Source organism: Pteropus alecto, unplaced genomic scaffold, assembly GCF_000325575.1.
Source record: "Pteropus alecto unplaced genomic scaffold, ASM32557v1 scaffold46, whole genome shotgun sequence".
In the NCBI taxonomy this organism is placed as follows: Eukaryota; Metazoa; Chordata; class Mammalia; order Chiroptera; family Pteropodidae; genus Pteropus; species Pteropus alecto.
Window position 1 is genome coordinate 710104 of NW_006439231.1, and position 12295 is coordinate 722398.

Genomic DNA, 12295 nt, shown 5'->3' on the forward strand with positions numbered 1-12295 from the left:
CAGGCAGTTTTGTAGGTTATATTTGCTCTCTTGATCAGAATATTTGTGTGGCTGGAGAGAGAGAAAGGTGTAAGACTGAGCTTTTTTAATATGTCTTTTGGGTCTGTGATAATGTAGTTAGTCTTCTATATCTTAGTTAAATCATAAGAATGAAATAGCAGCATATACCTAGGAAAAATGTAAGCAGAGTCTACTTCTGTAGAAATATAGAAGGAATTTTTTTCTGCTAAAGAAACTGAAATGCTTCTCTTACTAACAAAATTTTAAGTTACAGAATGTTCATTGGTTTATGGCTACTTCTCCATAATAATTTTTCAATGGCCAGTTCATCCAACAGGCCAAGTTATTTTTCAATAAAATCGCTTCATACACTTTTCATGTGTCAGAAACAGACTTGCAACCATTCTACACATGGCAGATTTCTTCTTATCCTTCATGTCTCAGCAAAAATGTTATTTCACTGAGAGAACTTTCTTACTTTTTCCAAACAGTCTCCTCTCCTCACTCAGTCTTTTACCTTTTTATTTTCAATCACAGATACCTTATTCATCTTTTTACTAGCTCTTATTACCACTCGTAAGGATCTCTATGTTACTAGTTTTATTTGTCTTCCCTTACAGACTGTAAGCAGAATAACAGCAAGGACCACACATTCGTACTTTATTCACTGTGTACTCAGTAACTATTAGTGTTTAAAATACAATGGGTGTTTATGAAATTGTTTGTTTTGTATTTAATAATACATTTTAGAATTTTTTGATTTTGTGTGCAAATGATTTTTATAGAGCTAGGATCGAGGCTGCATTTCTTTCATTCATCATTCATGCATTTATTCAAAGAGCAGCAAAATTTATGTTAGGAATTATACTAGATATTAGGGTTAGATAAGAAGTAGTATAATAATCTGTTATTTTTCTCAATTGGTATATTTTCTGATAATTCCTATTCATATAGTTCTTCAGAAATTATGAATTATCTCTACATGATTTTTAAAAATATCCTCACAACAACTTGGAGAAGTGAGGGATATTATCACCCTAATTTAATAGACAAGGGATTCTTAGAATCAGAGGCCTCAAGATAACAGGGTCAATATGTGACCAAACAAAGGTTTGAACCCTTGGATTTCCCATGCTGAATTTTATGCTTTTTTAAATACTCTTTTCATGTGTGTTTGATTATGATGGCTATTGTTCTATTTCTACTCGAAATTCCTAAAGGTTTTAGTTTCTGTATTTTGTTAACTGTAATGAATTTTTTAGTATGATATGGATTTCCAAACATGGTAGTTGTTTTATATGTCATCACTACCATGATGTGATATCATAACAATGCCATTTTTATTTGATGTCTACATTGAAGCATTAAAGGATAAAGCAGTATACCAGAAAGGTTGTTAGAACAAAGGAGTGAGTTTTATTTTAAATATTCTAGGTTGCCTTCAGACCAAGGATCATGTTTTATTTTAATTCTGCTAAGTGGTTGAACTAGTCAGGACTTTTTTTTTGTACTGAAAACTAATAGATTTATATTCTCAGTGTTTATGTACCTAGAAATAAATTAATTAATTTTGCGATGAATCTAGAAACTGATTTTCATAAGTTTATAAAGAAAAATACATAAGTAACTTTGAAAATAATTGTCTTGGATTATAGATAACTTTGGAGAAAATATGGAAATACATTTTATTATAAACTGTCAGATCATCCAAAGAATGATATTTGAAGACAAGACCAAAAATAGAACAAAAAAGAGCAAAACAAAGCCATGAGCTTCTGTGAAGGAAATAGACAGGACTATCCTCTGATTCTTTCCTTGGATTATTTATTTGTACTATTTTGGATCCTAACAAAGCTGTAAAAGGTTTCTATTCCTCATTTTAAAGATTAGAAGACTAATTCCAGAATTTAACTAATTTGCTGATATAGGCAAACCAGGATTAAACCCAGTTGATCTGTGTTTATTTCCATCATAAAAAAAGCAGTCCACTTCAAGCACATACCAACATTTTCTATTTAACATTAAATAGGCTGTTTTAATAGAGGAATAAGTTTGAGTTGCATTTTCTCTCCATTTATGTTTTCTCATTTTTTATTTTCACTTTATTTTAACAGAAAGAAAATAAAAAAGGGCAAATAACCCTTCTCCCCCAAAATAAACACTGAAAAACAAATTGATGCTTAATTCTCTTCTTTAAACAGATGCAATGCAAGGAACAATGAAAAAGTTCCATTGAGATTAGACTCATTCAGATTAAATGAATAATTGTCACATACAAATCAGAAGAAACATATAGAAATATATAAAGGCATTTTAAATGTCATCAAAAGAAAACAATCTTTTTCAAAGTTTGAACCAGTTGCCATTTAAAAATTTCTTTCTAACTTTTTATAGCCAAGTTCTGAAAGTTTATGACACACGTAGGACTCTTTTGAATTTTTGTTTATTTAGGGTAAACACTACTTCCTTTGCAATTAGCTGGTGTGCGCATACAGCTCCTGCTAGCTGTACTTCAAAACACAGAAATGAGTATTTGGTAAAACTTATTTCAACATGGCACAAAAATTAACATTCTAGTACATCAAACTGAGAATAGCTGATCATCTGACAAACTCATTTTAAAATTAAATTTGACCATGATAAAAAAAAGTTTCCTGTACTATACAGCATTATCGTGATGTAATATTTGGCTATGACTTCCATAAATTTGACAGAATTTGATTTTTGTCATTTCTTTTGCTTCTTACAGAGCTCAGGGTGCAGCAATTGAATTGATAAAACTTAGGAAAAAAAGAAGTGAGAACTTTTTTTAAAAAATTGCAGCAACCAAAATATCCTCACACTAAATAAAAATGAATATTTAATGCCATAGATTTTGGAAATGGAAAATTCAATTATGGGTGAGGAGAAAGTCGTTGCACATGGGAACATTAGAAACTTTTTTTTTCTGCATTGTTTGGTATCAGCCTTAAGAGTTACTTTTATGAGTCATGCAAACAGGTGTTAGCAACACAATTAAAATAAAATGAGTCAAAGACAAAGTACACAAAATGGATACTTTCCATTTGGCTCAGACTTAAGTGTAAGGTCAGCACATCCCTCATTAACAACATTGATGCTACATCGGAAACACTTTCTCTTCATTTAACCTTCCTCATCTTGCTTGGAGGCACAATTGCTTACCTGGACATTGAAACAAGGGAGCCATTAATCCTTTCCTTGTCCCATAGCTAAGCAGTCAACAAAACTCAAGAGTTGGCGCTAAACCCATCTCTTTTCCACCTCACTGCCTCAGCCTTACTTCAGGCACCCACCATCTCTCCCCTGGAACTTCAAAATGACCTCTCACCCAATCTTCCTGTGTGCACTTTTGCTCTAATCCTCATTCACACCTCTGTGACTATTCTAAATTCTCCACTGAATTAAAACTTTTATTGGCTCCCATCTCCTATGGAGTCAGTTTCAAGCTCTTTACTCTGGGTTATGAGACTCCTTGTGAGCTGGTCCAGCCCACCAGCTGTGGGATATCGTTTTTCTAGTACTATAGTGCTTTGAAAGACTAACAATTGTGGACATACTTTGGGAGACCATAAATTTTTTGAGGGCAAAAGCCATATATTATGTAAATATTTTTATTTTCAGTGCTAGTTATTAGTAATGAATGCTATTTCACGTTGCTAGTTTTGTTGTTGTTGGTTTAGTTTTTGTTTTGTTTTGTTTTTGCACGTTTTTTTTTCCTTCTCTTTTTCATACTTGGAGAATTTTTATTATTCAAAGTTTTAATCATGTTGCCTTTTAGATAAAATCTCCTGACACAGCCCTCAAAAAAGTTATTTTCTCTTGTATAAGGTTTTTTTTTTGACACACTTCACACTATGTGTTAATTACTTGTTTCTACTTCCATATTCTCTTTTATTGTGTGAGTGTTCTAGAGCAGCAATCCCCAACATTTTTGGCACCGGGGACCGGTGCTCCTATGAGAGTCTAATGTCTGATGATTGGAGGTGGAGCTGAGGCAGTGATGCTAGCGCTGGGGAACCACTGCAAATACAGATGAAGTTTTGCTCACTCTCTTGCTGCTCACCTCCTTCTGTGTAGCCCCGTTCCTAACAGGCCATGTATCATTACTGGTCCGTAACCCAGGGGTTGGGGATCCCTGTTCTAGAAGCAAAGAGTGTATCTTTAAGTCTTTATACCTCTAGGGCTCCAGAACGATTTCTGAAACATAATTATAATGTAGTAGGTACTATTCTAAGGACTTTCTATTATCTCATTTAATGAATAAAGTTTAAATAAATATTTGTTAGATAAAATTAAAAACAAAACATTTACAAACATTAATATCTTATTCGAAGATATTAAATATTAAATCCCATTTGGAGATTCAGAAAATAAAGTAAATAAATGCCAACTTTCAAGTTGGAGAAAGAGAATTTAAATGGCTTAAGATGCTTTGAGAGGAGTATTTGAGATCTTGCTCCTTGGCATATGTCATCAATTTGGTTCAAATAAACTCATAAGAAAAAAAATAAAAATGTTTTGGGTGATCAGGTAGTACATGAATAAGAATAGATAAGAGTCAAGTGGAAATGAAGAGTCTTCATGGGGACTGAAGTTTTATCAGGTACAATTTACAATTTGTGATTTCACTGAGAAGTACTAACAAAATGTGAAGAATTATGATCAGGTCTTCAAAAGTAATGTGAGTACTTTTACAGACAAGCCATTAAGAAATTTTAAAAAGTATTAAATTTAAAAAGTTTTTATATTAAGATTTTTATTCTTAATCAGTTAAACTGATGATTCTTATGTAACTTTGTTATTAAAAACTCCCATATTAAAATATGATAATGTTATTTATTAATTACTTTTTCTTTAAATGGGTCTTTGTATTTCATCACCCAAATTTCAAATTGCCAATATATCAGACAGAAAGAAGTGAGAAAATATCCTCACTTGAATGTCAACATTAGTAAAGTTTTAACTAAAAGTTATACTCTGATTGGGGTACAGGGGATGGATATACAAATTAAAACCTTGTGTTCTTTTTAAGATCTAAGTATCCTATTATTATTTAATGATATAAACTATTTTCGTAGAGTAACGTAGCAAGTAGACATAATGAATGTTTTTTGTCTCACTGTTTATTTCTTTCCATTATCACAGACCAGTTGAATTTTCAGAAGCTGATTACCCACAAGTTGAATATCAAAGAAGACAGCAATTTTGGGACCCTATTAGGCTAGCGCTGTTCACATTGGCAATTGTAGTAATCATAGGCATCGCAATTGGTATTGTTACTCATTTTGTTGTTGAGGGTAAGTATCCAGGTCACATTTCTATTGCTTAAGTGCTCCATGACTTAATATCTTGAAATTCTCTGTTGTATAAATATACTATGTGCATATTAGCATTTTAATTACTAATCTTTAACTGATGTTAAATTATAGTTTGCTATGGTATTGAGCTCTATGTTACATGTTTCCAGCCAGTGAAGTTTACAATATACACTACTACATGTATAGACACATCTAAAAGAAATACATATTTAAAAAGAGAAAGAATGACAAGATTATCTTTAGAATAAGTCAAATCACATCATGTGCTGAGTTTAATATACTTTGTTCAAAATCAATAAATTAATAAGTTGCCCCAAGAAAAGCTGATGATATGAGAAAAGTTACCAAAAAAAAAACCATCTTTAAAGGGCTTAAGATTAAACATTATTTTGAGGAAAAAAGGGATTGTTTCATAACTGGGGGGAAAAGTTAGAATTAATTACACATTATATACAAAATGGATAGTTAGTATCATAGTTAAACCAAATGACAATCAACCAAGATTAACTTACCTTTGTCTTTGGTATGGGTATTTATATATGTGACTGAGACTTTGCCTAAAATTTTACAGAATTATATGACTCGCAACAATAAAACCATACTTGAAAGACCTCCCAGGCAGAGATGAATATTGTCCAACATGCCCAGCTTGTTTTCCTTCCTACTTTATTGGGGGATTGATAATATCCATTTCTTAGACTCTCATAAAATAAAAAAATAAACCAAGCTACTCTTTGCAATTGTATTTTTCTTGTTAATATCCTCTTTGATTTAAAAGGTAGTGAAGTAGTTTTCTTTTTAAAGTATGCTCCACCCCCAGTATGACAGGTGCTCAAAAAAGAAAAAGTGAGGGAATAGCAAAAATAATGGGAAAAATAGCATTTAAAAATATCATAGATTGTGGTAGACTGAATAATGCTCCTCCCGCAAGGCATCCATGTCTTAATCCTTACAACCTATGAATGTTACCTCACATGGCAAAAAGGACTTTCCCAGTGTGATTAAGTTAAGGGTTTTGAGAGGGAGAGGTTATTTTGGACTTTCTGATGGGCCCTACATGTCACCCCAATGTCTTTATAAGAGAGAGGCAAGAAGGTCAAAGAAGGAAGAGGACCATGTGACAAAAGAAGCAGGGGGAGAAGAGTGGAAAGTGGTACATGACCACAGGCCAAAAAATGAGGATAGCGTCTAGAAGCAGAAAAAAAGGCAAAGAAAAAGATTACCCCCTTAGAGCCTCCAGAAAGAACCAGCTCTGCCAACACCTTGGTTTTAGCCCTAAAACCTACTTCAGACTTTTGACCTGCAGAACAGTAAGAAAAGAAATTTATGTTGTTTTAAACAATTAATTTGTAGTATTTTTTTTACAGCAGCAATAGGAAACTAACACAGAGGTTAACATCCAAGAATGTGAGAAATCTATTACATGGATTACCCATTGCCGTTAATTGAGAGTTGCCTGATTATAGATAAAAGTTTAGTAAAACAAAGGAGAAGATAGTCTATGACAAAGGATAAACAAGTGGAAGGGGGTAAGGTAGAGATATCTAAGATCACACACTCACATTTCAGAAAAGTAATGTACATATTTTTATAGCATAAGGAAATCAAAACCAAGTTAGTGAAGGAAATCACATTGCAGTAATCAGGATAATACCATGAATAAGTAAATATATTTTTAAAATACTAAAGAGTGGAAATAAATTGATCTGAAAGGCAGGAGAGTAAAAATAATAAAATATGTGAAACAATCAAAACAGAAGTAAGAATTTTAGCGGACTTGATAAAATTTATATCACTAGGATCGAAGTGTATTTGATAGTTATTTTTATCCTAAGAATCTCAAAAATTATCAATGATCAGCTTTCGCTATACTATAATACTGACCAACTATCTACTCCCTGCTATATCAGAATATTTAAAATAAGGATTATAAAATAATACAGTGACTTTTGAATATTAATGGTTTGTCAATGCCCTCCAACCAGAGACCACTGGGAACATATATGTAATTGAACAGGTTTGATTTATTACATGTTGCTGAGAAGGAGAGTATATGCCATGGGTAGCCATGGATCAGCTTAGTCAGAGATTGTTAGAAAGTATGTGTTGTAAGATTTTGATTCGTGTTAGGTTACTTGAGGAAGGGTTTTCTTTAGATTGGATGTTTTCAGGAAGCTAGATTAATGCTGTAATTTTGTATCTTAATGAATCTTATATAGAAGGTGAAAGCAATAAAGTGAGGCTGTAACTGTTAGAGAAGCAGCAGTCACTCATAATAGCTAGGATAGGAAGATATTCATTCATTCGTTTGTTTGTTTGTTGGGACAGTGCTTTTGTTTGAGTTCAAACATATCTATGCAATGGTCTTCATCTACTTGGTCACAGGGTGGTCTTGTCTAATGATGTTCAATGAAATTGTTTATATTCAAGAGGAGCATAGGGGGCTACTTTTTCTCTTTCTCGGGTTTTATATTTACAAGTCCATAAACTCTTGGGTATTACTTTAAAAGATAATTTCTGTGTTAGTAATTAAATATTAAGTGCCAGATAACTTCCCTAACTTTTTTTGTTATTTTTCATAATAAAAATACCGGTGAACTGTTGGGTTCTTTTTATCTTTGGAATTTTCATTTCAATCCTCTTTTTTTTATTCAAAGGGAAATAAACTATTTCAAAATAAAATCCTATTTGAAAATAAATAAAGATAACAACATTATAGATATTTTCTGATCCTTGTTTCTACTCAACATTTTTGCAGGAGTCATCCACTTTTTTGCAGATAATTTTAGCCCATTTATTTTCAGTATTGATTATTAATATCCTATTGTCTTAAACATGCCATAATTGTCTTTATCTTTTTGAATATTCAAGGATAAACATTTAAACCAGATTGCTATGAATCTTCTTATACCTATATCTTGGTACATACATGCCGGAGTTTGTCTAGGGAACATATGCAAATGTAGAATTGCCAGGTCACTGAACATGTGCTTTTATACCTTTATGGATAAGACCAGGCTGTTTTCTATCATTACGGCAAAGGAGTTCCCATTGTTCCATAAACTTACCAATACTTGTTTTTGGAATACTTTTATATATTTGCTAATTTTGTGTATACTGTAATGTTATCACTGTAATTTAAATTTGTATTTGCCTGACTGCCAGTAATATTGGACACCCATCCATGTCTTAATCGATTATTTAGATTTCCTTTTTTTGTGAAGTGTCTGTTCAAATAGTTCCTCCATTTTTTATTGAATCATCAGTCTTTTCTATTAATTTGGGCAATTCTTTCTATATTCTGGATATACATCCATTGTCAGTTGTATGTGTTGCAAATATGTCCTACCAATGAAAATACCATGGAATGGATGGATAAATAGGTAGATAAATAAATGTTGATAGGTAGATAGATAGATAGATAGATAGATAGATAGATAGATAGATAGAAGATAGATAGATACTTTCAGAATTGTATGAGGATTTTTTAATATTAATAAGGAAAATCACCACCACCATTCACATGAAATATGACATTAACTAGAAAAATTCAAACATTGAGTTTTTTAGTTGTCTGGTTTTTATTCTTTTTAATTATCTAGAATTATATCATAAGTCATATTTTTCAATGAATATTTCATGATCCACTTTAAGTTTTTCAGGATTATTTAGAATTACTTATTATGCCTTTTGTTATGGTTAAAAACAAATCTGTTTTATAAAATGTTGTACAAAATATTTTGAAGAACATAGTCTTTAAAATTGTATTTTCACTAAATCCAATTTTCTAAACCTATTTTTAAAGTTTGACTTTTTTTTTGAAACCTACAAGTAAAGTCTGAATTGGCATAGTATCATTTGTCTTCCCATTCTGCAGAACTGGCTCCACTTTGAGAATGTAGGGAACATGTTCTTTCATGGAATTTAGAATCAAATGAATCTTGGTTTTAATCTCAGGTCCAGCATGTATTAGTTGTGTGATCTTTGGAACATTACTTTTTTACTTCCCTAGCGTGAGTCAATTAAAACAGTATTTTTAGAAAGAGAAAGATAAGTTAAAATAATAACATCAGTTACTTCTAGATGTTAGGGTCGTACAATTGTTTTTATTCTTTTATATATACTCATCTGTTAATTGCAGAGTTTCTGAAACAGCACTTATAATCTGAAAACAATGTTTTAAAATAATTAATTAAATTAAAAATTAGATATATAATGCACTTAATAAATGTGGAATATTGAAATAATTATTAATTAATTCATCACTTTATAAAAAGTTTAAGGTACTGTTCTCTGTGTTCATATTACCTGAAATGGTGCATCCTCTTCAAATGCAAAAAACAACATGTTGAATGCAAACATTGTACTGTAATTTCAACATAAATCCTAAAGGGAATGTGGCAAAAAATATGTGCATGAGGTAGGCAGGATCTAGGTCAAAGAAAACCTCCGTGTGTCATAGCAAAAAGTTGAGACTCCTTAACATAGACAATGGAGAAAATTTAAAGTGTTTTAACCGGAGAAGCAATATTATGAACTTTTTTTTTTTTAATTTAAAAAGATCACTCTGCTACTACGTAGGGAATAGATCTGAAGAAAAAAAGAACTTGAGGCTGGGTAATAGTTGGAAAACTATTACATTCCCTAGACAATAGATGATGAGGGAATAAACTGCAGCGCTAACAGTAGCAGAATTTGTGAATAGAGGATGGATTTTAAAAATTTAGGTGGTAACATAGTCAGAATTTGCTGATTAATTAGGAAGAGATCAAAGATTATTCCAGGACTCCTAGTCTAAATGATGAAGTAGATTGAAATGGTAGCATTTAAGGTAGATAATCTAGATGGGGGAATTTCTTTTATATAGAAGTCATTTGTTTTGGATAGACATTAGCTGAGTAGCTGATGTGGACCTGAATTAAAGATGCAGCTTTTCTGAATGGGATAAAGGATTCAAGAGATATCAGTGGATTGCACCCATAGAACTTAAAGACTGCACAACTGATTTGATATTGGAAATGAAGATAAAGCCAAGCTTGGGTAATTGTGTGGATGATAGCGCTGTTTATGAAGACAGAAAACAGAATAAAGAAGGTTTGAGTATAGAAAGAGGTAAATAATTATTTCTTTTTTGGAAATATGTTGTCTATTGGTGTCTATTGGATGTCCAATGAATAGCGCCTGAAGCCAGTTGTTACAGAATTGAAACTCATGGCAAAGAGCTGGTCTGGATATAAAAATTTTGGAGTCATCAATTGTTAAAGTAATTAAACAGGAAGGTCATTGAACTGAGGTGATGCTAATGACTTTGTAGCTTTCATAAGCAAACCAAAACCTAAACCAGAGTCAGTGAACTCATCTGAAAAAACAAAACTTACAACAACCAATTACAAACAGGCTTTCTCACATAAAGCAACCACTTAAACTATAGCCAATCAAATAATTATCTTGCTTTGCTTCTGCTTCTTCTCTATAAAAATCTCCTCTAGCTCCTATTGGTGGAGTGCTCCTAACCACTTTGGTTTGGCAGTGCCCTGCTGGAATTGATGTTTGCTCAAATAAACTTGAAAATTTAAGTATGTCTTGGTTTATCTTTTAATATCAACAAATAGTCGACGTTTGAGGCCATCATAGTTAAGATTATCCAGAAGGAGTTATTTAAAATGACCAAGCCAAACACAGATTATTGGGTGGCTCAGGATAGAAGGTGGAATGAAGAGTTCTCTAAGGTAACTGAGAATGAATGGTCAGGAAGGATGGAAGAAAGTGGGAAGATGGCTTCATAAAGCCAAAGATGGAGTTTCAAGGAACATGGTTAAGGCTGCAAAGGAATTAAGAAAACAAACAAACAAATAAAGGTGGCCACTTGATATTACAACTGTGGTTCCTGACAATGGCAGTTTTAGTGGTGTGTTAGTAGATTACACAGAATTGAGAAATGAATGGGCAAAGAGAAAGTGTAAACAATAAATATAGGCTTCTATTTAAGTAAGCTTATCAGTAGCATAGAAAAAAAAAATAGCCTGTTCAATGTATCTTCATAATACAGCTTAGCTATGATACACCTATATTACAGTTCTTTGATGAAATTGATAATTTTTATATGACTTTCTGCAGTTATTTTTAATATTTACTTTTCACTGTATGTTACATGTCCAATTGTATAAAAATTTTGATATGTGTAAACACTGTTAATGGGATATTCTAAAAGTATGCTTTGAGGCCTGAATTGTCTATTTTAACTGGGGATGATGACACAATTACTATTTGAAAAATGCTCATAATAATTTTTGTAGTAAGAGGAAATAAACTGCATTATAGTAAGCCTGTATTCTGGGAGGTAGAGGACAAGAAACTGATTATCTTTAAGCATGGATCTTTTGTTTATTTTTACCTTTCAGATGATAAATCATTTTATTACATTGCCTCTTTTCAAGTCACAAATATAAAATACAAAGAAAATTATGGAATGAGAACCTCAAGAGAGTTTACACAAAGGAGTCATCAGATTGAGAGGATGGTAAGCCCGATAGAAATTTTTAAAGTTTATGAATGTGTTTTTCTGCCTTACTTTGAATATGATTGTCATAGGAACTTAGCCTCTCAATGCCTCAATTTCTTCTTCTGTAAAAATGAGCATAATATAACTTGTGTCTATTATAGAACATTTGATAAACATGTGCCATGTGCCACATATTGCATACAAAACTAATTTAAATATCTCACAGCAAATATATGAGGTAGATGTTCTCATTATCTTAGCTTTTCAAACTAAGTAACAGGTACAAAGATACATGACTCTTCAGTTAATAAGTAGTAGAACAGGAATTCTAATCTATGTTTTAACTTTATCCATTATTTCATCTCCAGTGCCCAGCACATAGAAAGATCTCAATTAATATTTCTTATGCCTCCATGTAATCATGAATTGCACTTTGGTCTTTTCAAAGGAAAGG

General features: G+C 31.9%; 1 protein-coding gene across 1 annotated transcript in view; it reads left to right on the forward strand.

Moving 5' to 3' along the window:
- Positions 1-12295, forward strand: part of TMPRSS11F (transmembrane serine protease 11F) — a 61768-nt gene that overhangs the window by 20375 nt on the left and 29098 nt on the right. The window contains exons 2-3 of the mRNA XM_006916510.1: positions 5167-5318; positions 11741-11859. Coding sequence (XP_006916572.1) covers positions 5167-5318; positions 11741-11859 — 271 coding nt within the window. The remainder of the gene's footprint in view (positions 1-5166; positions 5319-11740; positions 11860-12295) is intronic.